This window comes from Drosophila obscura, unplaced genomic scaffold (genome assembly GCF_018151105.1).
Source record: "Drosophila obscura isolate BZ-5 IFL unplaced genomic scaffold, ASM1815110v1 contig_181, whole genome shotgun sequence".
NCBI classification, from domain to species: Eukaryota; Metazoa; Arthropoda; class Insecta; order Diptera; family Drosophilidae; genus Drosophila; species Drosophila obscura.
The window spans coordinates 604,705-626,374 of NW_024542769.1; the positions used below are offsets into that span (position 1 = coordinate 604,705).

Here is a 21,670-nt window from a genome sequence, read left to right on the forward strand (position 1 = left end):
TTAAACTGAATATTAAAATCATGGAACACGATTTCAATCAATAAAATAGAACGTTATCCCATTGTCGCCCAGGGGGGTATTTAATATTTCCACGAAATTGATGTAACGTTAACATATTTTACGCATTAGAGGTGAAAGAAGTCGGTGGTCATTTTTGTTTTGTAAGTAAAGAGGAGGGTGGAGCTACAAGCAGCTTTTACAAACAGTATTATTTTCCGCGGTTTAACAGGGTGCTCAACTTTTTAAATAGAGGGGGGTTAAGTGGGTTAAGTCTCGTTTGATCGCCGGACTGCCTGATTTCGGCCGGATGGTATTATCGTTATCGTCACACATAAACATACGGTCGGGGATTGTATTTTATTTTGTGTTTGGCAAAGTAATGGCTGGACTTTTACACCTGACGAAACTGTGCAGCAAGAACCTCCCCTCCCCCAGTTGCAGCGCGACATGTTACAGACTTGCTAAGGGAACCCGACACGTGCAAGCGAGAGTGGTAAGTGTCAACCGGCGGAGCACACACATCTACGCCCGTGGCCGTGTCTCAAGGCCACTCGGCTAGATAAAGTCCCCCTATGGCTAGATTACGATTTCGTAATTATGCGTAGATCGCGTTTCTATTGTAGTGGAATATTTCAACAATTAGCACAGCAACAGGCAGAAAAACCAAACAAAAAACAAAACGAAAAAAGTGGTCAGGCAACAGTATGCGTGTGTGTTGTTTTGGCCCTTTTAGAGATAGATTTCAATGAATTAATGTACTACGCACTTGCTTCTTTCGTTGCAGTAAGCATATACATACATAGACATACACATAGCACAGTAGCACGGCCAAAACAGCACACACGCAGACCAGACTAAAAGGAATAGCAATGGGTCGCACACAGCGCCGTCGTCGTCGCCGCCAGGCCACCGAATCTCCAACTGTTGACTCCGCCAAGAACAAGTCGAACAGCCTGCCTCAACTCTACGTGCAGCTGCTTGCCCGGAACTGGCAGAACTCTACGCAATTATCAGGCCACTCGTATGCCAAGACTGGGCGCGGGCTCTGCTCAAAGCGTCGGTCGTTTGTGGCTGGGGACGAGTTGATCCGCCTGCCCGTTCACTGTCTCATAAGCATAGCCACCCTGGAGGCAGACGAGGCGTTCAAAGGTCTCTTCAATAAGGATCTATTCGACAAGGATGCACGCATTTCGTTTCAGGCCCTGATTGCCTGCTACCTGATGCATGAGCAGCACTTTCACGATTGTTCACAAACCTCTGATATTGGTGTTTATCTGGATACGCTGCCCAGAAGCTACACCACGCCTTACTTCTGCACCATACCCGAATTGCAGTGCCTGCCAGAGTGCCTGCTCGAGCGCACAGTGGCCCAGAACCGACAGATACGCGACTATTACGAAATACTCAAGACCCTGGTGGGATCCCAGTGCTGTGAATGCTGCGGCCAGAGATACTTCCAAAATATATGGACCCTGTCGGAGTATCGAGTGGCCTACTTTGCCGTAAACACTCGCAGCGTCTACCTCAATTCGCGCATGCTGGAACTGCAGTCAAGCAAGAGTCACTTTCAGCCTCTCCTGAGCGGAAGTACAAACCTAGCATTGGCTCCGCTCCTGGATCTGTTCAACCATTCGGACGCAGTGCAGACAACTGCCGAGATCCAGGGAGAGGACTTTGTGCTAACACTAAATGGCCCGCCCACAGCTGAGATCAAGCCCTACGAGCAGTTGTACATCAGCTATGGCGCTCTGACTAACCTCAAGCTGTTGACCGAGTACGGCTTTTGGCTGAAGGGCAATGCCCACGACTACTTTGAAGTGTCATTGCTGGACATTGAGCACATGATCAAACACAACAAAACGCTGGCCACGCAGACCTACCATCGCAACATCTTCAAGTTCATCAGGGAGCACAATCTGAGCGATCAAATGTTTGTGCATCTCGACGATGGATGCTCGCACAACCTGCGCGTGGTCCTCCATTTGATCTTCAAGCAACAGGCCTACTTTCCCAATGTGCTCAATCAGATTGCCTTTGGCGATGTCCAACAATTCGACGATGTGCAGCCTGAACTGGCCTATTTGGTGGCCCACAAGATCAGCGAGTATCAGTTATTTGCGGGGGAATTGGACAAGCTGCCGCAGCTGACAGAGAGCGGTGCAGTGGCCCGGTCCTATCTGACGGAGTGCATCCGATATCTAAACGAATTTGAGGCGGTGCATTGTACCGGCATCTAAAAGTAGCCTATCCTAAGATTCGAATAAAGTACAAAAATGTTTTGTAATTTTCTAAAGGACTGTGGCTAATATTGTGACGTCTTTCTTGCAGCTTTACTCGTCGCTGGCCAGTGCTGACGATGCTGATAATGCAAAACGAAAAAAGGTCACGCCCTTTACACCCACGCCCGGCAGCAAGCTACTGGGTGGAGTGTTTGGCAAGAAGGCCAAAGGTAGGTTCTAACCGGAATCGCACCCGAATCCAGCCTTGCTGTAGATAACACTTGTTTAACGGTAGCTTTTTATCCTTATTTATCGTTTGATTACTAACCAAAATCCCTTCTTGTTTTGTGAGAGTTTTCTGTTGTAATCAACCAAGAGTCGGCCCAATGCTCGTTTCGTTTGTTTGTTCGCTTGTTGTGTTGAGCGCCTGTTTGGATTTTGCTGCATTTAAGTAAATTCAATGCAGGTGCAGCCCCAGCAGCAGGAGCGGCAGCAGCAGCAGCAGCGACAACAACGCTACAACATCGGCATCGACTTCAAGTACAACAATATCGACAATGTCACGTTCATATAGGGGGCAGCAGCGATGGCGGCTCTGGCCTGGGGAAGCTGGACGCACCGGAGGTTACCTCCAAGGATATGATGCGAGCCATGATGGCATACATTTGGCCCAAGGAGGATCCCCTGGTGCGCAAGCGGTGAGCTCCCAAGGAACTTCCATCTGGCATTGACAATAATTTATGAATCTTCTGTCCTTGTAGTGTGGGCATATCACTGGGTCTGCTGGCTGGTTCCAAACTGCTGACTGTGTGCGTACCGTTTATGTTCAAGGGCGCTGTGGACACCATGACCACCTTGAATATGGATACGGCACCGGATGCGGTGCTATCCACAGCCACTGCCCTGCTCTTGGGATGTAAGTAATCGGATTATTTCCTTATGATTCCTATTAATAATTGTTCTTCTTGGTTAGATGGCATTGCCAGAGCCAGTGCCGCTGGCTTTAATGAGCTACGAAATGCTGTGTTCGCGAAGGTGGCCCACCATTCCATACGGAAGATTGCCAGCAACGTGTTCCTTCATCTGCACAACCTGGATCTGGCCTTCCACCTGAACAAGCAGACGGGAGCCCTGTCAAAGACCATCGATCGTGGCTCGCGCGGCATTAACTTTGTGCTCTCCGCCATGGTCTTCAACATTGTACCAACGATCTTCGAGCTGGCTCTGGTGTCCAGCATCTTGGGGATCAAGTGTGGCCTGGCCTTTGCCGGAGTTAGCATGGGCTGTGTGGGCATCTATGCCCTCTACACACTGAGCGTCACCCAGTGGCGCACACGCTTCCGCGTCTACATGAATCAGGCGGAGAACGAGGCTGGCAACAAGGCCGTGGACTCGCTGATCAACTACGAGACGGTCAAGTACTTCAACAATGAGAAGTACGAGGCGGGCTGCTACAACGAGGTGCTGAAGAAGTACGAGGCGGCCAGCCTGAAGACCAGCTCCAGTCTGGCGCTGCTGAACTTTGGCCAAAATGCGATCTTCAGCAGCGCCCTCAGTTTGATCATGGTGCTGGCCGCCAGGGAGATCGTCCAGGGCAACATGACCGTGGGAGATCTGGTCATGGTCAATGCCCTGCTGTTTCAGCTGTCGATTCCTCTGGGCTTCCTGGGCAGTGTGTACCGGGAGGTGCGGCAGGCGCTACTCGACATGCAGTCCATGTTCACGCTGATGAATGTGGACAGTCGCATCCAGACGGCGCCCAACGCCCAGCCCCTGTTCATCGACAACAGCAACTCGTCGATTGAGTTCCGCAACGTGAACTTTGAGTACGAGCCCGGCAAGCCGATCTTCAAAGATCTGTCCTTCACGATACCCGCCGGCAAGAATGTGGCCTTTGTGGGTGGCTCTGGCTCCGGCAAGTCCTCGATGGTGCGCCTGCTGTTCCGTTTCTTTGAGCCCAACTCCGGCAAGGTTCTGATTGGCGGCCAGGACATCAGCTCTGTGGACTTGGACAGCCTGCGAAAGACGATTGCCGTGGTGCCCCAGGACTCGGTGCTGTTCCACAACACCATCGAGCACAACATTCACTATGGTAACCTGAGCAAGTCGCACGAGGAGGTGCAGAATGCGGCACGCATGGCCGATCTGCATGACTCCATCATGAGCTGGCCCGCGAAGTACAACACCCAGGTGGGGGAGCGCGGACTGAAGTTGTCCGGCGGCGAGAAGCAGCGCGTGGCCATTGCTCGCGCCATTCTTAAGAACACGCCGATTCTAATCTTCGATGAGGCGACCAGCAGTCTGGACTCCATTACGGAGCATGTGAGTAGCTATCCGGGGTATTTCCTGCCTGCATTAGCTAATCCTTGCCAATTGTTTTCCCACAGAACATCCTTCAGGCTTTGGGCCGCGCTACCTCTGGTCGCACCAGCATTTGCATTGCCCACCGCCTGTCGACAGTCAAAGATGTCGATGAGATTTTAGTTCTCGAGAACGGCGGTGTGGGCGAGCGTGGCACCCACTCGCAGCTGCTGAAGCAGAACGGCCTGTATGCCCGCCTGTGGGAGACGCAGACGCAGCAGTTCGATCCCAGTCGCGACACCGAATACACCCAAGAGGTGCCCAAGAAGGCGCGGGGCGTAGCGTAGTTACAGATAAAGCCACTTGGACAATGCTTGGACAATGCCTGTGTGTGTCTGTGTGAGATTCGGCCCTACCCCAAACCCCAACCTAAATTGATCGTGTTTATTCATCTCTGGCAGAGATTCGTTATTATTAGGCTGAAAGTAATATTGTGTGTGACATTTGTAAATACAGTTGTAGATAAGAGAAGTGCATCTGTGTTAGTATAATATTGAACATTTATTATCAGTTTTATCACCCATACAATTAGTCACACTTAGGGATAGGAATATAGTCGAGCATTGCGGCAGGCTTCAATCTTCAATCTTAATCTCTCTCCCGCACGGCCAGCGGTATGGGCACATCGTACAGCAGATACAGCACACAGTTGCCAATGTGTCCGAGGAACTGCTGGTAGTTGGTCACACGCTGCTCGAACTCCCTCCAGAGCGGCAGTATGGGACGCTCTACCTCTGCAGCAGCAGTAGTATCTTCGACGGCGATGTCCTGCTCCAGCATGGTCTTGTTGGTGTACGTGAACAAATAGGAGGCGGGCTTCTGTCCAATTGTCGTCACAAAGTGGGTGATGTTGCTCGCCAGGCCAATGCTCTTGCCGGCTGTAAGGAAATACGACTCCCGTTCGATATCGTTTTTGTAGCGTACATTGCCCTCGAGGATCGTCAGCGTGCAGTTGATCAGATCCGGCGATATGAAGTTGATCAGCGTCAAGCCCGGAAAGTCGGCCACAAATATAACATCGGAGTAGTTATTCCAGGCCAGGACCTCGTTCTCAATCGTCCGCAGCTTGGGACGCATATAGTTCAGCTCGTTGAGAAGCGGCAGCGACCACGACGTCGTCTCAAAGGGTGACCACGGCGCCCTCAGCAGGTCCACGCGTGGATCGAAGGAACGCTGCTGGAACCGGCCGTTCATGGAGCACCAAATGTCAAAGTAAATGGAAATGTTGCTGCCAATCGATGGACGCCCCCTGACCTGCCTGTTCTGAATGTTCTCCTCGATGCACTTGGCATACTGCACCGCCATGTCCGCATACTTGGTCCAGCGTTCGTACTCGGTGAAGGCAAACGGATTCAGATTGTGCACCTGCTGGTTGTCGTTGTCCACGACCTGGATGGAGGTCTGCAAGGTGTCGTACGAGTGCACCATCATGTCCCAGGAGTAGCCGTACAGGCCATTGGTCCAGTTGTTGTATCCCTTCGTGATGAAGTGCGAGTACGGTAGGAAGAGCTGCAGCCCACAGTAGCCGAGTATAAGGCAAGTCCGCAGCTTGGCCAGCAGGGATGGCTTGGATGGGGCTGCCTCTTCGGATGGGGCGGCAGCCTTTGCCGTGCCCCGTATTCTTCTCGGCCAGTCGAAGCCGAAAAAGAGAGGAACTTCGGCCAGGCATACCCAGGGGAACATGCCTGGAATTAGAGGTAATTTCACGATCCGTAATTAGTCATTCCTATGGTTGACTTTACCTATGATGAACAGGCGGGAGTTCATCAGATGGAAGCTGAGCATGAATGGAGTGACCAGCAGCCGCGTCTTCTCGATGGTCATGAAGAAGGCAATGGAGACATCAAAGAAGGCCGTAAACCAGTGCACAATCAGCAGATCGATCAGCTCCGGATCCAGCATCTGGCGGAAGGGAGCAAACACCCAGTGCTGGCTGAGATTGCTCATGGCATAGCCGGAGAGCCACTCCGCCGAGATCTTCTTCAGGCCGGCGTACATGTACAGAATGAAGAACTGAAACTTGATCAGAAAGTAGTTCCAGTAGGGAACGGTACGACCTCGACTCCTTCCAGGGTTCAGCCAACTCTCCAGCGAACTGTAAGTTGAAATTCAAGTTAAACTGAAGATCGGGAATGGATATATTTATGCTCTAGTGCAGACCAGTAGCTATCCGCCTGGGTAAACAGCAGCAGCGTGCCCACCAGCCCGAACAGATAGCTGTGGTTATTCCAAGTGGGCTTGTCCAGCAGAAAGATGTACCAGTAGGGCACTATGAAAGCCAGGCAGCTGGAACGAAACTGATAGCCCAGCAGGATGCCCCACGCGCCCAGCCACATGCACAGATAGACGCATCCCATCAGTGGATAGGCCAGGGCCCGCATGCCAGTGAAGAGCGGAAAGTGACAGTGATGAGGCTCGCCAAAGCGCACATCCAGCTGGCCACCGCCCCGCTCCTCGGCAATGTCCACCAGCATGGCCGCTCCAAAGAGCAGTCGGAAGACGCCTAAGGCGGCACCATCCACAGGTCGCTGCAGCCACGTGGTGAAGTTGGTAAGACTGCTAAAGTTACTCGGCTCATAGCCGAGGCATTCCTTGAAGAAGTTGCCCATGTATGAACCCTGATTTACATCGTCTATGGTGAGGATCTCTCTGGTAGGAGGCTTATCCTGTGCTGTGGGGTTGATATCCGGTGCACTGGATTTTGTGGGTAGCTTTCGCTTGGAGTTGGCCATGGTTTATCCTGAAAACATGGGGCTTAAATTATTATACAGAGGATGAAACAGGTACAGGACATCCCCACAAATGCAAACATTCTGCTGGTTTTAGGGTGTTTTTTCTTTAGAATTTATTTGAAAAAGTTGACATAAATACATGCATGCATATTGGTTGTATACTAAATATATAATATATGTGTGTGTGTGTGTGTGTTTACATTTCGTTTGCTGATTTTTGCATAATTATCTACGGTTTGTTCTGAACTTTATTGGGTGTGGACCACAGCACGGCTGCACGTCTGCCCCCTCGGTCAACCATTTCCCATTTTCGCATCAGATGGGAAGATGGAAAATGCAAGATTGGATGGGCATGACGCGAGCGTTGGCCATTGAAAATATTGCTGTTTTGGAGCGAAACGGGTTCGCGTAAAAAAATATATCAATTACACTCATTCTTCACTCTTGACTCTTGAGTAAATATTGCAACAAATTTGCCCAGCTTCGTATCGAATTCTGTTTATTTTTATTGAACGCAGCAAACATTAATGAGCCCAGCGAGCCCCCCGGTGTGGAATAAGTTATTGTATTTTGTTTTCTATTCCATTTCTGTTTCTGCTTATACACGAGCATAGTATACCTTCGAATACACAAATACATATATTTCTGTTCTGAATTTAAATAGGGGGTTTTACAATTTGCCAGTGTCCTGTGCATTGGTTCGCAAAATTTCCAAACTGTTGTTGGGGAACAAGCTTTGAAAATGCCTCAAACTACCATACCATACCATACATATACGAATACAATACAATATAAGCCATCGCGTCGACTGCTTGAATATACTTTTGGTTACTTTGTTTTTGTTTACTTGGTTAAGTACTTAATTGGTTAGAGATGCCGTACACATGCAATATAGGAGGAATAGGACTTGCTATCGATTTTTCTTGTGGAAACTATATTATGTACGTAGAGAATTCCAATTTGGAAATACATATGTACACACTATGTATACATATTCGTATTCTGAAGTAGTACAATAATTTATAGGAAATAATCTTTGATAATGAAAAGGGGGGGAGGTGTGGTGTGGGTTGCCTGGTCTGGTTCTCAATTCTCAAGTTAAATCGCTTAGTTTTGATAGGGAAGGGGAGTTTACGTTAATTTAAGTACGACAGTTATGCATAAATGACTAATATTTTGCTTCACATTCTATTTTACTGTGAGAGTTGCCATTAAAATACTTTTTTTTAGTTTGGTTTTTCTATCTCATTTTCGATATTTACGCAACGCTAAAATATTTTAAAATGCATTTTCAAAGTTAATTGAATTAATTTGCTTATGGTTTTCCTTTTCGTTTTTTGTTTTTAGATAGGTTTCGGTAAGCTTTTAAAGATTTAGACAAAAATTTGCAAAGAATGGGGGCAACAACCCCACTCCCCCACTCCGACCCGACACGCCGGATGACACGACGGGTTGCAGTTGTTGTTATCGCTGACCGGAAATCAACCCTTGCGGGTTTTCAGGCCGCCTCAATGCAGTTCCGTGCGCCGACTCTCGCTCTCTTTCGGGTCTCTCTCTCTCTCTCTCACTCTCTGTCTTTCTGATACGGCGGCGGTCTCTCTCACTTCTCACTCGGTGGCGGCGGCGGTGGCTTCACTCTAACCCTTGTGTCACCACCACCACTCTCCCGGCCGCCGTACCCCTCCCTCTATAGACGATTCTGATTCAGCTGGGAGCGTGGAGTGAAGGGACTGACCATAACGCCGCTGGGCCAGATCGCCTCATTGAAGAGCTCGTTGAAGCGATAGTCGGGAATGGAGATCTTGAACTTGCAGTAGGATAGCTGCGAAAGATTGGCATCGTTCTTCACCAGCTTGGTGCACTTGACCAGATTCTTGTTGATTTTCAGCTCCTCGGCCAGGTGGTCGATGACATCCTCCTCGCTGGTGTTCGTCGCGAATTTTCCCACCTGCACCCAGCGGCCGTAGTCGCAGACGACCTGCAATCGATCCGAATTGCAGTTGTTGCCGACCACAATGAGATTGTTCTGCTGCGGATGCTTCTTGGTGGTGTCCAGAGCGCTGGCCTGCTGCATGGGTGGCTGGTTGCCGAACTGGAAGTACTGCTGGTACATCCTCCCCTGGATCTGGTTGATGCCATTGCACACCTTGTTCACCTTCTCCTCGATGGTGTGCAGCTTCGACGAGAGGGCCCGTGGCGATTGATTTTTGCACTCGTCACAGTTGAACGAAACGTTCGGGTTCTTCTGTATGACATCGTAAACAGCATCGTCAATGTTCACGCACGTGCGGTGGAACTTTTTGCGGCAGTCATCCGAGTTGCAGATTATGAACCCGGCCTCCTTCCCGTTGATTGATTTCTTGCACTTGGGACAGTTTTCAGCCATTGTAATGCGTTTCCGTTACCTTTATCTCGTTAGCTCAATCTCGGGAATTGACGTGACGTGTGTGGGCCAAACGCAGACGGGGCGGGAAGAGAGAATATGTCGAGAAAAACACACACACACAGCGGCAAATACACTGTTATACACACAACAGCAGGGGAAAACCAACAACAGCAGCAACAACAATAACAAGAACACTGCGAATTATATTATATGAGCGAAAGTCCGAGGTTGGTTTTGCTTTTCTTTTCTTTTCTGCCTCTGTCTCTGGCTCTTTCTGACCCCTGCACTGGCAATCGGGGCAATCAGTGACAGTGAGTGAGTGTGTGTGTGTGTGTGTGTTGTGTGTGTGTGAGAAGATTGCTGAAATCGAGAGGGGAAAAGAGAAACGCGACCGACAAAAGAATTCGAGAACCGTACGCTCCGAAGTTTGCAGAATGACTGGACAGAATCGACTTGTACCGACAACCAGCAACAACCCCCGAGTGAAAGCTGCCTAGTTGGCGACGCAGGGCAGGGTATAGTAACGGGTTTTGCTCTCCGAGAAGCCAAATATTGGCAAACCAACTGTCGGTTACCGTTACCAGAGAGCAGTGAGCCTGCCTTACCTTTCGAATGGATGCCCTGCCTGGCCAACGTGTTTCGGGGGGGTGGCTTTTAACCGCTATTTTCGCCATATGATTGTTGCCTGGCACCAAGTCTAGTTTCTCTCTCTCTCGGGTGCAGGGAAACTAAAAACAATGCACTTGCACATAATGCGCCATGGCAACCCTGCTTATAATTCAATTAGGGCTGCTCTGCACGACGCGTGGGAGTATTCAGTGTTGATAAGCATCGAAGTTTAAATTATTTTGTAATTAAGTTTGTTTTTAAGGGGTTTTTAGCTTATAAATAAATCTTTTGGTTTTTAATAATCAGAAAATGTTACTCACCTTGAAATAATTAGTTGTATTCGCGATGCAGACCCTTTCTATAGCAGAAACCACTGCAAACCATCAGTTTGGCTAGCGCATATACTTTCCGGGATGTGATCTATAAATTAGTTTCTTGAACTTTTAAATCAAGTACAAGGCACTGCCACTCCTACGCCTTGCAACAGTTGGGCAGCTGCAACGGGCACAATCTCGATTCACGCCTGGGAGCAACTGAGGAAAAGGGACACACGGAGCAACACGGTCCACCAACTGAGGCTGTGCGCGAAGGTTGCGCCTTATTTATACACGGCCAGAGATACTGGTCGTCGTGGTCGTATCCCTCTCAGTGCAGTCGGAGATGGGGGATGATAGTCGTGTGGGTGGCTGTGGGGGCGGTTGGCACAGGGGTATGTTTGCGCATGTCCTTGCCAGGAAATGGCAACGAAGTTAATAATAATAAACAAGTCGATAAACCTCTGTCGTTTGTCTCGACTGGAAGATACCCAGGAAAGCGCTTGAGCAAAACGGATACTGGAAATTATTCTATAATTTTGAATTTCAGCTTCCAGCCTTCGGTAACTGGTTGACATATATCCAACACCTATAATATATCTACCCTCATTTTACTGGGTATTGAAATCGCAGAAAAAATGCAAATAACGTTTACAGGTGGAGCAGCCCCAGCAGCTGGGCCTTCGACTTGACGACTCTCTGCAGCTGTTACTGTTTGCCATCCGCCTCCAGGATTTGGCTAACGGACGGCGACGGTAATTGGGTTTCATTAAGTGCCGGTGGGGCAACTGGGACATAAAAGGGGGTAGAGAGGTCGGGGCGGGTTCGGCCGGCAAGGTGCTCAACATTTCCGCTTCCTTTGTGGTGAGGCCCTTGTTAGTGCTGCTCCAATTTTGTCGTCGACTGCATTGTCAATAGATTTTAATCAGGTGTGGCAAGCATAATAAACAGGCGCCTCAGACTCCTCCTTCCATTCCGTTCTCCCACCAATATCCGTATGCCCTTCTCGGCTGATTTAAATCTATGCGTCGCAGCACAGACTCGGGTTTATTTCCATTATCCATAATTTCTAGCCACCTCGTGCGTGTGGCTCTGATGTCTTTGTTCCAATTGTTATTTATGTATGCACCCACGTGTGCCCGACTACTGAGAAGTATCCTTCCTATCCTTCTATTCTGTTGTCAAGTGCGCAACTGGCTGCCATTACGGCGCTCAAAGATATGCTATACTTTTCGCCAAATTCTATTTTTACCCAGAACAAAGCATATCCTAATTTTAATATTACGAATATCTTAATAGCCATTAAAACATGAGTTTTATAGACTTCTGTATGAACGTCTCGATCTTAGAGGTTACACGAGATTTAGAGCCGTCTCCTATCCAGATAACAGAAGTAACAACCTACCGATATATCAAAATTGCGTCTCTCCATGGTTTTATACTATGTCTGAATTTGTTAATCAGACTTATCCAATATCAATGCCCTTCCTTTTCCCTTAAATCTAGCAGTATAAAAGACCTTGTGGTTTGGTTTTATTTATTTATTTATTTAAATAATTATGTATTTTCGGGGTGCAATTAATCATTAAATTAATTAGTAATATTATTGTTTATATACGGTTCATATATATATATATATATTTACTCTCATTTTCCATCTGTGGTTTGGTTGGGTTTTTCTTTTCTTTTTGTTTGTAGTATGTTTCGCTTGTCCTCTCTCTATCCATCTCATCTCACATTCTGATTGCTCTGTTGTGCCACTCAATTGGGAGAGTTCGGGGTATACCCGATACTCTGTCGATTTTCTCCCTTCTGTCTGTCTGTCAAGTGTCAAGTGTGTGTGTTCGCTTGCTTTTCTGGTTAAAATCCAAACAAAAACCAAAACGCTTTCTAAAGATTTGTGTCATTGATTATTATATTGATTCCGTAGTTGGTAATGGTTATATGCATGTGAAAGGTGTGTTTATGTGTGTGTGTGTGTGTTGGTGTTTGTTTTGGGTGAAATTTTATTGCAGTAATGGACACATTGAACGAGATTTGATTAAGCTTTAAGGGCGACATATTGTACACGCTACGAATATTGCTAAAAATACCTGCACATGGGTCTTAGATTTTCTTTTTTTCCCCGTATTTTCCCATTTTTTCTTTTTTTTGTAGTTTTTGTTTTTCTTTTAGTTTTCTTGATTTTGTTTTTGTTTTCGTTTATATTTTATTCTTTTAGTAGTTTTTTTTTCGATTTTGTTGGTGCCTCATTTTTTGTTAGTAGGCAAAGCACTTTGGGCAGGCGCTTGTTGAATCAATTAATAAGTTAATACATTAATTGTTAAAATACGTTTGTATTTTTAGAACAAGGTAAGTACAATATGTGCTAAGAATGTTGTCTCAAAGTTGGTTACTACTACTCGATCGGAATGGAGTCTGAGGTTGCTTTTGGGGCTGGGTGGGGTGTGGTGGAGTGGAGGTGGAAGTGGAGGTGGAGTGGAAGTTTGTGAGATCTAAATATCATATATCGTTACACGTTACACATACACACATATATATGTACCCATTTATATAGGCTCTATGTATCCTCTCGTTTTTAATTACTTATAACATTGAAATATACATACATATGCTTCTGTCTGTCTTGACTGCTGCTTGTCAAAATAAAACTGATCATAACCAACATATTGTGTGTCTAGCGCTTAATTTAATCGTTGAACTGTCTGGTTTAATTTTTCAACCGAATCCCTCTCGATTCTCGATCTTGTCTCCTTTTATTTCAAACACAACAATAACTAATAGAAAACATATAACTGCAAACTAATCAATTCTTTGGTTTTGTTTTGCTTTTTTTTTTGTATATTTTCACTAGTATCATTTCATATCCCTTTCCTTTATTTTCTTTTCTTTGGTTTTTGTTCATTTTCTGCTACCATTTGCTTCTCAATATTTTTTGGTTTGTTGCACAGTAAGTTTTTGTTTTTATGAATACAATACATTAATCAATTGTCAATTGTTTATATATACGAGTATATAGTTGTCTGTCGCGTCGCCCAACTTTGTTGTTGCTTATCTGTCTCTGGCATTTCGACTCTTCTTCTTTTTTTTTGGATTATACACTTCAAATATTTATATTTTGCGTAACTTTTACTTAGGAACAAAAGCTTAGATTTGGTTTCGTTCTTGTGTTACAACGCTTTCTCGGGAGTTATGGGCTTTTGGGCTTTGTTCCGAAAAATGTTGCGATACTAATACATAGATTTGCTAAGGAAACTGAGTTCAAAGAGCTGCTATCATCGAACTGGTCCTCCAGCTGGCACTGGCGCTCCTTGTTGCCAGCCCCAGCAGCCAGCGCCGATATATTAAGCACAATATAGTCGTAGTTATACATATATATATATATAGCATAGTTTACTAGTTGTTGTTGTTGTTTTTTGTTTTTAGAATTACTCGTAAATATTCAAATACCATATATTTTTATTTATTTATATTTATATATGTATATACCATTTTATGCATGAAATAATGTAACCATAAACAAATTAGCAACAACTTCATTTTTGTCCGGAGCGTCTTTTAAATTTAGTGTTAATATTATGACTGCATTTACTTAAAACCATTCCATGTTCCGTGTTCTTCGTCTTTGAAGTGGAAATTATTATTGACTTCTTTGCAATTCTCGAGATTTTTCTAGTATAACTGAGTTTTCCTTTGGGCTTTTTTTGGGTTTCGGGGTCTTGCAGATTATATTTTTGTGTAATCAAGAAACGTTCTTTTGCTTGGCTTTACAGGTAAATGCCGTCCAGAATTACTTATGCGCCGCCATGCTCCGGATTGGCCCCGGCACCGGCCCCGGTGCCGTGTCCTCCATCGACCAGCGCCGATTGTCCTCCGGCGGCGGCTGGCTGCTGCTGCTGTGGCGGCGGTGGCGGCATGTACTGTGGATACTGAGGATACTGCGGTGGCTGCTCTCCGCCTATGAGTCCTAGTTTATCTGTGGGCAGGTCGGGGCAATAGAAGAAAATAATTGAGAGTTAGTTGGTTGGCCCGAACAGGTGAGTGGGTGCTTTATCTCTTATCAATCTCAATTGAATGACAATTACACCGATACACGGATATAGTACGCCAAAACATATTACACTTCAATGGTTAAAAGCTCAGTTATGATGGGGGAATATACGAGTAGTAGTAGCATATGGATATGGGTGGGGTGGGGACATGGATGGGCAAATGCAAAGCCCAGGTGGGGAATCCAATTCGACGGTCAAACGAGTATATATGTACATTCAAGGCGGATGGGTTATCACAGAAAGCCATAACCAATCCCTCACAGCTGATAGGACAGGACTCTTGGCTAGATCCCCCATAGCCCCCTAGTTTCCGCTAAGATTTTTGTGCACAAAAAATACATTTACATATGTACAAAACAGATTTGTACACAGAATCTTAATCAAAAACATCGAAAAAGAAACAAATTATAGAACCATAAGGATACTCGTACTAAGCACACGTAGACATCAAAACACACACAAACATTGCACGAACATGCAGCTAAAATTATAAATAAAATGGTTAACTGGGACAACGGTAAAAGAAGACAGGACAGCGGAAACGGAAACAGAAATGGGTGTAAGAAGAAGCACAGATTAAAGTTGTTGCTTTTGCAGTTGTTGTTGTTTGCTTACAGTGTTCGAAAATACTACAAAGAAGGTGGTGGTGAAATGGTTTTTGCTTTTTGCTTGTTTCTTTTTTGTTTGTTTTCAGCTAATTTTGATTATAGTTTCTATAAATGTAGTTGTTGTTGGTTAATCGATGGGTTGATTGATTGATTGATTGGTTGATTAGTTTGTTGCAGTTGTTGCTGTTTTTTTGTTGTTGTTGTTTTCAAGTTGGTTTTAAGAGAGATCGTCCTATTGTCCAGTCGCCACTTAATCCGACGGACTCTGTGGGTTGTCGGTCAATTTCTCAGCCAATGGTTTCTCGAGTGTTGGTGGTTCAGATTTTTGTGTATGGTGTTGTTGTTGTTGTAGTAGTTGTTGTTGTTGTTGTGGTAGTGCTGATTCTGGTGCAGATGCTGGTGCGGATGCTGGTGCCGGAACCACCTGCTGCTGCAAAGCAGGAGGTGGCGGAGCAGCAGCATCATCCGACATGTACGGTTCTACGAGAAATTTGTTGTACGTGAATTGCATTTGTTTTTTGGTTTTTTTTCTTTTCTATTTCGATACAAGCGATACAATTAGTGGACAAAACGGAATCAAATCAAAATTAAAACTCTCAGTTTTAAATTGTTTGTGAAACGAAGAGGAAGGATACATAAGTTAAAGGACACAAAGAGAGAGAGAGAGAGAGAGAGAAATGTCGGGTGCACCTAGCAATAAGATTTGCGGATGAGTAACGGAAAGAGTTTTGCAGATCTTTTTACCTCACAAATAATGTTTTTTTTTTGTTTTTTTTTTTTTTTTGGGAAAAACTCTTTTGAATAACTGTATTTCTTATGGTTAACAAAAGTTTGCAAAGGCTAATGTTGTCAGTGTATTGTATTACTCTTTCTCGTCTTTCTCTGTAATTGTTTCAAAAATATTTTTGTGTATCAGTGGCATCGTATGTACATACATACATATGTATATCAGGTCAGGTGTCCATGGGTGTGTGTGTGTGTGTGTGTATTGTGGAAATCAGAAAACACTTTTTAAATCATATTAAGAACTCATACAAGATTGCAATACTTTATGCATTTGCTGTGGCACAGCTACAAGTAAAAGTGGTTGGGGATTAATCACTCTTCGATTTGATGGCCTTTGCGTTTGTTTTCTTAGAGAGCGATCTACGTTTACTTTGGGGTTGAGTATTGGCTGGCTACAAGTATATTTTACACAGGACAAAGGCACAGTGCTTGTGCCGCTGAAGAGTTTGTGGAGCGCCAATATCCGAACAGAACAGAACAGAACAAAAAGAAACGAAACGAAAAGACTGTAAACTGTAAAGGAAAGACGGAACAAACCACAAAATGATTACGGCTTACGGGTTTTAACGCTAACTAGTCGAACACACAGAACTTAAGGTCCTACGGATAACGCTAACGACGTTTACCCATTGAATATCGAATCAGCCAATGCCATAACCTGTGCAACTGCCTCTTGTGTATGTTGCTGGGCAGACATCAAGAGCAATGCACATGGGTACTGGCACTGGCGATACGATATCTATGTGTATGTGAGCACAAAACTATTACAGGATAGGAAAGGAAAAGAACAGACAGATAACAACGTACGACACGACTTTCAGTTGGCATCAAATCAAATCAAATCATTAATTATCATTACCGAACCTGGTGCGTATGTTGGTCGTATGGAACCAGATGATGTTGGACTTTGGATATACACACTGATCAGATACATAAATATATTTGCTTACTATATATTTATATGTAGTTACTGTTTTTAGTGGATGTTGAAGCACATGATATGGATGCAATTGACTGATCGATCGATCTTTGGTTTTGTTTTTATTTTTTTTGGTTTCGTGTGGAAATTTCGCAAGGCATCAAATTCGAATCGGTTGAGCGAGCGAGCGATCAAATCATCAAACGTACAACAGTTGGACTGTGAGTTTTAGCTCTACTCATGGCAGTTGTTAAATGGGATTGAATTTGGTATCGGTTTCGGATCATATTGGGTTGATTGATTGATTGATTTTGATTTGCGTTTTGCGCTTGCATTTGCAGTTGCGGATGATGCATTGCGCAGCTAAGTAACTAGTTTTATCTTATGGATTAGATAGTTAGCAATCTACATAAAGTTACCTAGAGAAAAAAAAGAGGTGGCGGAATTAAAAACAAACAAATTTTAAATTTAGTCTCTCTGTGTGTGCGTATATCAATCAATTGAAATGAAGGCAATCGCAATCAGCGCTAAATAAATTGCGTAAATCAAACGAGAATTAAAACAATAGAATGTGAACGTTTCTCAGGTTCTGTGTGTGGCTGAGGTGTGTTTCGGGTGTCGGTTGGCATTGTATCTCTAGGAGGGGTTGTGTGTGTCCCATGTTGTGAGTAAGAAGAACAGATCGAGGGATCTAGGGATTTCCGCACGATTAACTTACTTGCAATGATGCCCACGACAACCAGGCCGATCACGCCCATTATGATCATCATCTGAAAGGGGGGGGCAAAAAACAATTGGTTAGTGCTGCACACGTGGCTGCTTCAAGGAAGTTCAAGGACCTTCAAGTTCTGGAGCCAGAATTTCCTCTTAAGCTTGCCCGCCTGCTGCTCGAACTGCGAGGCACCCTGCTGCAAGGCATCGGCACGATCGTCCAACTCCGACAGCTTGCTATCGCGCTCCAGCACCTTCTCGACGTTTGTGCGCATGATGTCGACGACCTAAACGGGTACAAGAGTAGATCAGAAGAGTCTTCCATATAACTGGTTCTTCAGTGTATCGATTAATTTGTATTTCACTCACCTCATCAACCTGCGCCTGCGTCTGCTGGAGACGCTTCTGTGCCGCAATCTGCTGCGGATTGTGTGGTCCGCCCACAATCTCGCCATCGCCTCCCTCGCCTGCTGGGGGTCCAGCAGGTGGTGCATCGCCAGCTGGTGCAGCGTCCGCCCTGCAGGGAACCATCATTAGTCACCAACGAGCGCATAAAGAAGGCAAATACCAAAGACTAATCAACTCCCAACGGGGCGCTCAAATTAAATGCAGGACACTAGGGTAGACGTAGGGGTTTGGCTATGGCTATGACACTACAATTTCTAGCGTTTCTTTAAAAAATATCTCGACAGATACAGATACGTGTGTGCTATACACAGAGAGAGTGCTGGAGAGTACATAATCTAGCCGGCTACTCGGTAGAGTGCAGAGATCAGCACTTACGGTTCCTTGTTCTTGTCTTTCTTGCCCATCGCAGACCCCCAAAAAAAACTGAGAGAACTCAACTGCGGTCTCTGGTTTTCTGTTGAGGGCCAAAGTTAAGGAAATACATAGTTAAATATTCAGTTGGAAATGGAACTGCGCTATTTCGCCAGTTTGATGAACTAAAACTACATTGTTAAAGGCAAAATAAATCGATGGCCGGAACACCCGGCATTATTTGCGTTCCCTTTTGGACAATTAATTTACTTTGCATGGAGCCCCTGACTCACGGCTCAGGCGAAACGTAGTCAAATTTATTGATTTTACGGCGTGTGAATGCCATGTGATGCGGCAGCGTCATCGCCTATTGCCGGACCAAAGGAGCTCTCGCTCTCTCTCGACCATTGAGAGTGATTCATGGCTGGTGCAGCTGGACAAATGAAATGCTGGGCCCATGCTGCGTATACTTAATGTGTGGGCAATAAATGAGCAATTCCCCCAAGTGCGTAAAACGAGACAAGTACGCGTAGGATTCCCCCCCAAATATCCCAGACAAATCAATAATGTGTCCATCCACTTACATTGCTCTGTGGTTGTTGTTGTTTTGGTAGTTGTTGCAGACGCTGATGTATTAACAAAATTCGGTTTGACTGTAACTGCGACTGATTGTGGTTCCCGTGGATTTGTATGCACTTGGCCAACGTCTTTCACGTTTGGGAGCGTCGAACGAGGTCGGGGAGGGTCGTTTCGCGGGTGACGGTAGTGGCAGCGCAGATGTGCTGATGGCGACGGCGGTGGTGGTGGGTGGTGTTGGGTGCAGCAGAACTCTGTTTCGTTGTTTTTGTTGTCGAGGTTTCTCTCGCGCTCTTTCTCTCGCTCACTAGCTTGCTCTCTCTCTCCGTCTCTCTCTTTTGCCTGAGCTTTTGTCGCCCCCAATCGTCAATGAATTTTCACTCCTCTCGGGCTCGCCTCAGCGGTTGCGGGGGTATTGGCTAGATGCGTGTGTGAGTGTGTGTGTATGTTGAGTGTGTGGGTAACACTTGCTTGCCACGACAGCGCCTCAGAGGGATCTTCTGGCTCGGCGAGACTGAAACTGTGGGGTGGGAAGAGTGTAAAAATAGTTGCAACTATTTTTAGTCTTATATTTGGATTACGAATTGAGTATTTCTACGAGTAAGGGATAAGTAGTAGAGCCACACGCCCACGGTTCTCTCTCTGCCTCTGTGTAGATGCGGATGTGTGCTTAGCTGCACTTGGTGCACCTTTCTGTTGCATACCCCCTGGGGCAGTCTGGAAATATTTCTGCACACAAAATATATCTTCGCGTGTGGAGGACGGACCCTAAAAATATTCGCAAGTTCCCAACTAGGCACTTGGCTTGGCTTGGGGGAAAAAATCAATGAAATTCTACACGGTAATGGTTTTGGCTTTCACTCGAAAGGCTTTTTAGTCGCATTCTTTATGTTTTTCGATTACGAATTCTAGCACTTTGTGTGGCAAGCACTTTTAATTGGCCCTGGCAGCACAAGTTTACAGGAAATTATGCCTTAATTTTTTAACTTAAAATTATTTTACGTAGCACAGGGAAAATTTTCACTTACGACGTTTTTAGCCAACTGCGAAAACTTGCAGCTTTCCTAACTGTTATGTTATGTGTATGCTTCTGCAGATCCTGCAAAGTTAACAGACCCCCAAAAGCTTTGCTGCAAACTTAACAGAGCCGCACATTTTACATGTCGAGAACAGGAACGATAACGATTAGAAGGCTACGAATTTGAACGCGCAGCCAGAGGTTTTTTGAACTTTGCCTGGATCCAAACGCGATACATCTTGAGGCCGCGACTCCGATTTACCTGCAGCCTTCGGTCCACAATCACCTGTTCCTCCTGCAGGCCCGCTTTGGTCAACATGCCACGTAGCTCTGGCTCTGTAAAGAAATAAACCAAGGTGCCATCGCCGCGCACATAGAAATTGTCCTCCAGGCACTTGCCACTCTTGAAGCGCAGCTGGGCCAGGTCGTAGCGGCCATAGTCCCTGAAGAGGAGCAGGCCACCGGGTCGGAGGTAACGATAGCAATTGTCCAGTATCTGCTGCATTTTCTTTGGCTGGCAGGCGGACAGCACAAATATCATCACAATGATATCCTGCGAGCTCTCCTCGAAGGGAACTTTCCACTGCTCATCCGTGGCATCCATTACGAATACTTCGCAGCGTTTCGCATCGAACTGCGGCTGGCTGCGAAGTATATCGATGGCCCTGGCGGAGAAGTCACACCCAAAGACTTTTAGCTTCGGCTCCACGCTGTACTGCAGCAGGGGTAAGATGGTGTTGCCGACGCCACAGCCAATCTCGAACACGCTCCGCGACTGCTGCTCATTGGCGTCCAGGGGCGCCAACTCGGGAAACTCGGTGAAAAGCCAGTGACGGTCCTTGAAGAACCGATTGTCGTGTATGCCATAGAAAGAGTCCCAGAACTTGGGCGCATCCGACTGAAAGCGCTCCCGCTCATCGTCGTTCAGCTTGCTGGACGAGTTCTTGGCAACTGCCTCCTGTGCGGCCAGCTCCTGCTCCTCGTCCCATTGCACGTGGTCCCTGGAGAGCACATTTTAGACCGACTTTTAGAGTATTTAGTTGACATTGTCTACCATGCATTAAACTCGAACACCTCGCGCGCGTCTGTTAGTATGCGCCCGCCAGCACCTGCTGGCTTCTTGCGCTGGCGCGTGTGTTCCCAAGTTTTGCTGGCAAAACACCGTAGACCTTTCCACGCATATTTACCAAGCATTGTGCTTAAAGACGTCGTCGCTGTCCTTGAGCAGACGTGTGCCAAACTGAGGGCGCTTCTCACACTCATCAGCAGTGGGAGTATCGCTCATGTTATGCAGTAAATCGAAGGTTTACTTAACTATCCAAAAGCCAGGTATAAAAAAATGTAAACAAGGCAACAGCCGCGTTGTGGTCAGTGCTGCCAACTCTTCATCAGAAATTTCCGCACTATCGAGAGCTGGCCCAAATTTAAATTCATTATATTAACAGTATATTGACCGCCATATTTCAAACGAAATAAACAGTTTTCACCAAACAAGTTTAATATTTCTATTGCAGACAGTTTTATAGTTTGATAATAGAAATTTATACAATTTGGTGCGAAAACTCGATAGTTTCTAGTGTAACATATGTTGAGGAAGGATGCCAAAGAAATAAGGTATAC

At 45.9% G+C, this 21,670-nt stretch overlaps 6 protein-coding genes across 10 annotated transcripts; 2 read left to right on the top strand and 4 right to left on the bottom strand.

The window, feature by feature from the left end:
- The first annotated feature begins 297 nt into the window (after positions 1–297).
- Positions 298–5,051, top strand: LOC111071459 (ATP-binding cassette sub-family B member 7, mitochondrial). Of its 2 annotated transcripts, none has more exons than XM_022362807.2 (6): positions 298–493; positions 2,329–2,449; positions 2,686–2,917; positions 2,981–3,135; positions 3,193–4,541; positions 4,607–5,051. In XM_022362807.2, the coding sequence occupies exons 1-6, from the start codon at positions 308–310 to the stop codon at positions 4,865–4,867; spliced, it is 2,304 nt and encodes a 767-aa protein (XP_022218499.1). In that variant the 5' UTR covers positions 298–307; the 3' UTR covers positions 4,868–5,051. The 2 variants fall into 2 exon arrangements, with proteins under 2 accessions (XP_022218499.1, XP_022218500.1); XM_022362808.2 differs by having other exon boundaries at positions 299–493; positions 2,794–2,917.
- Positions 404–2,404, top strand: LOC111071462 (SET domain-containing protein 4). The gene is made up of 3 exons (XM_022362810.2): positions 404–493; positions 785–2,265; positions 2,329–2,404. The coding sequence occupies exon 2, from the start codon at positions 870–872 to the stop codon at positions 2,235–2,237; it is 1,368 nt and encodes a 455-aa protein (XP_022218502.2). The 5' UTR covers positions 404–493; positions 785–869; the 3' UTR covers positions 2,238–2,265; positions 2,329–2,404.
- LOC111071461 (vitamin K-dependent gamma-carboxylase) lies at positions 5,043–10,864 on the bottom strand. Its single transcript, XM_022362809.2, has 4 exons — positions 10,628–10,864; positions 6,741–7,320; positions 6,323–6,675; positions 5,043–6,265 (listed from the first exon to the last, which is right to left on the bottom strand). Exons 2-4 carry the CDS (start codon positions 7,310–7,312, stop codon positions 5,169–5,171), a joined length of 2,022 nt encoding a protein of 673 aa, XP_022218501.2. The 5' UTR covers positions 7,313–7,320; positions 10,628–10,864; the 3' UTR covers positions 5,043–5,168.
- Positions 7,809–10,152, bottom strand: LOC111071463. Its single transcript, XM_022362811.2, has one exon. The coding sequence runs from the start codon at positions 9,696–9,698 to the stop codon at positions 9,000–9,002; it is 699 nt and encodes a 232-aa protein (XP_022218503.1). The 5' UTR covers positions 9,699–10,152; the 3' UTR covers positions 7,809–8,999.
- A 3,424-nt stretch (positions 10,865–14,288) lies between the features above and the next one.
- On the bottom strand, positions 14,289–19,286 carry LOC111071476 (vesicle-associated membrane protein 2). Of its 3 annotated transcripts, none has more exons than XR_002607492.2 (7): positions 19,041–19,286; positions 18,481–18,559; positions 18,067–18,214; positions 17,826–17,984; positions 17,705–17,756; positions 15,289–15,761; positions 14,508–14,597 (listed from the first exon to the last, which is right to left on the bottom strand). XR_002607492.2 is itself a non-coding variant. In XM_022362853.2 (6 exons), exons 2-6 carry the CDS (start codon positions 18,507–18,509, stop codon positions 14,416–14,418), a joined length of 570 nt encoding a protein of 189 aa, XP_022218545.1. In that variant the 5' UTR covers positions 18,510–18,559; positions 19,041–19,286; the 3' UTR covers positions 14,289–14,415. The 3 variants fall into 3 exon arrangements, 1 of the variants encoding a protein (XP_022218545.1); XR_005967655.1 differs by lacking the exon at positions 15,289–15,761 and adding an exon at positions 16,026–16,163 and having other exon boundaries at positions 14,519–14,597; XM_022362853.2 differs by lacking the exon at positions 15,289–15,761 and having other exon boundaries at positions 14,289–14,597.
- Positions 19,287–19,296: 10 nt separating this feature from the next.
- On the bottom strand, positions 19,297–21,430 carry LOC111071475 (methyltransferase-like protein). 2 transcript variants are annotated; one of them, XM_022362852.2, is made up of 3 exons: positions 21,238–21,430; positions 20,061–21,051; positions 19,297–19,552 (listed from the first exon to the last, which is right to left on the bottom strand). In XM_022362852.2, the coding sequence occupies exons 1-2, from the start codon at positions 21,333–21,335 to the stop codon at positions 20,226–20,228; spliced, it is 924 nt and encodes a 307-aa protein (XP_022218544.1). In that variant the 5' UTR covers positions 21,336–21,430; the 3' UTR covers positions 19,297–19,552; positions 20,061–20,225. The 2 variants fall into 2 exon arrangements, with proteins under 2 accessions (XP_022218544.1, XP_022218543.2); XM_022362851.2 differs by having other exon boundaries at positions 21,105–21,404.
- Between the last annotated feature and the right edge of the window lie 240 nt (positions 21,431–21,670).

Bases quoted from the DNA above. Each gene is read 5' to 3' on its own strand.
- LOC111071459 (XM_022362807.2), top strand. From the start codon at position 308: ATGGTATTATCGTTATCGTCACACATAAACATACGGTCGGGGATTGTA. The intron at 2,450-2,685 runs GTAGGTTCTAAC...AATTCAATGCAG, and splicing joins GTTTGGCAAGAAGGCCAAAG to GTGCAGCCCCAGCAGCAGGA. The intron at 4,542-4,606 runs GTGAGTAGCTAT...GTTTTCCCACAG, and splicing joins TGGACTCCATTACGGAGCAT to AACATCCTTCAGGCTTTGGG.
- LOC111071462 (XM_022362810.2), top strand. From the start codon at position 870: ATGGGTCGCACACAGCGCCGTCGTCGTCGCCGCCAGGCCACCGAATCT.
- LOC111071461 (XM_022362809.2), bottom strand. From the start codon at position 7,312: ATGGCCAACTCCAAGCGAAAGCTACCCACAAAATCCAGTGCACCGGAT. The intron at 6,676-6,740 runs GTCTGCACTAGA...TTCAACTTACAG, and splicing joins ACCCAGGCGGATAGCTACTG to TTCGCTGGAGAGTTGGCTGA. The intron at 6,266-6,322 runs GTAAAGTCAACC...CTCTAATTCCAG, and splicing joins CTCCCGCCTGTTCATCATAG to GCATGTTCCCCTGGGTATGC.
- LOC111071463 (XM_022362811.2), bottom strand. From the start codon at position 9,698: ATGGCTGAAAACTGTCCCAAGTGCAAGAAATCAATCAACGGGAAGGAG.
- LOC111071476 (XM_022362853.2), bottom strand. From the start codon at position 18,509: ATGGGCAAGAAAGACAAGAACAAGGAACC. The intron at 18,215-18,480 runs GTAAGTGCTGAT...GGTTCCCTGCAG, and splicing joins AAAGACAAGAACAAGGAACC to GGCGGACGCTGCACCAGCTG. The intron at 17,985-18,066 runs GTGAGTGAAATA...GTACCCGTTTAG, and splicing joins CGCAGGCGCAGGTTGATGAG to GTCGTCGACATCATGCGCAC.
- LOC111071475 (XM_022362851.2), bottom strand. From the start codon at position 21,313: ATGAGTGTGAGAAGCGCCCTCAGTTTGGCACACGTCTGCTCAAGGACA. The intron at 21,052-21,104 runs GTAGACAATGTC...TGTGCTCTCCAG, and splicing joins GTGTTCGAGTTTAATGCATG to GGACCACGTGCAATGGGACG.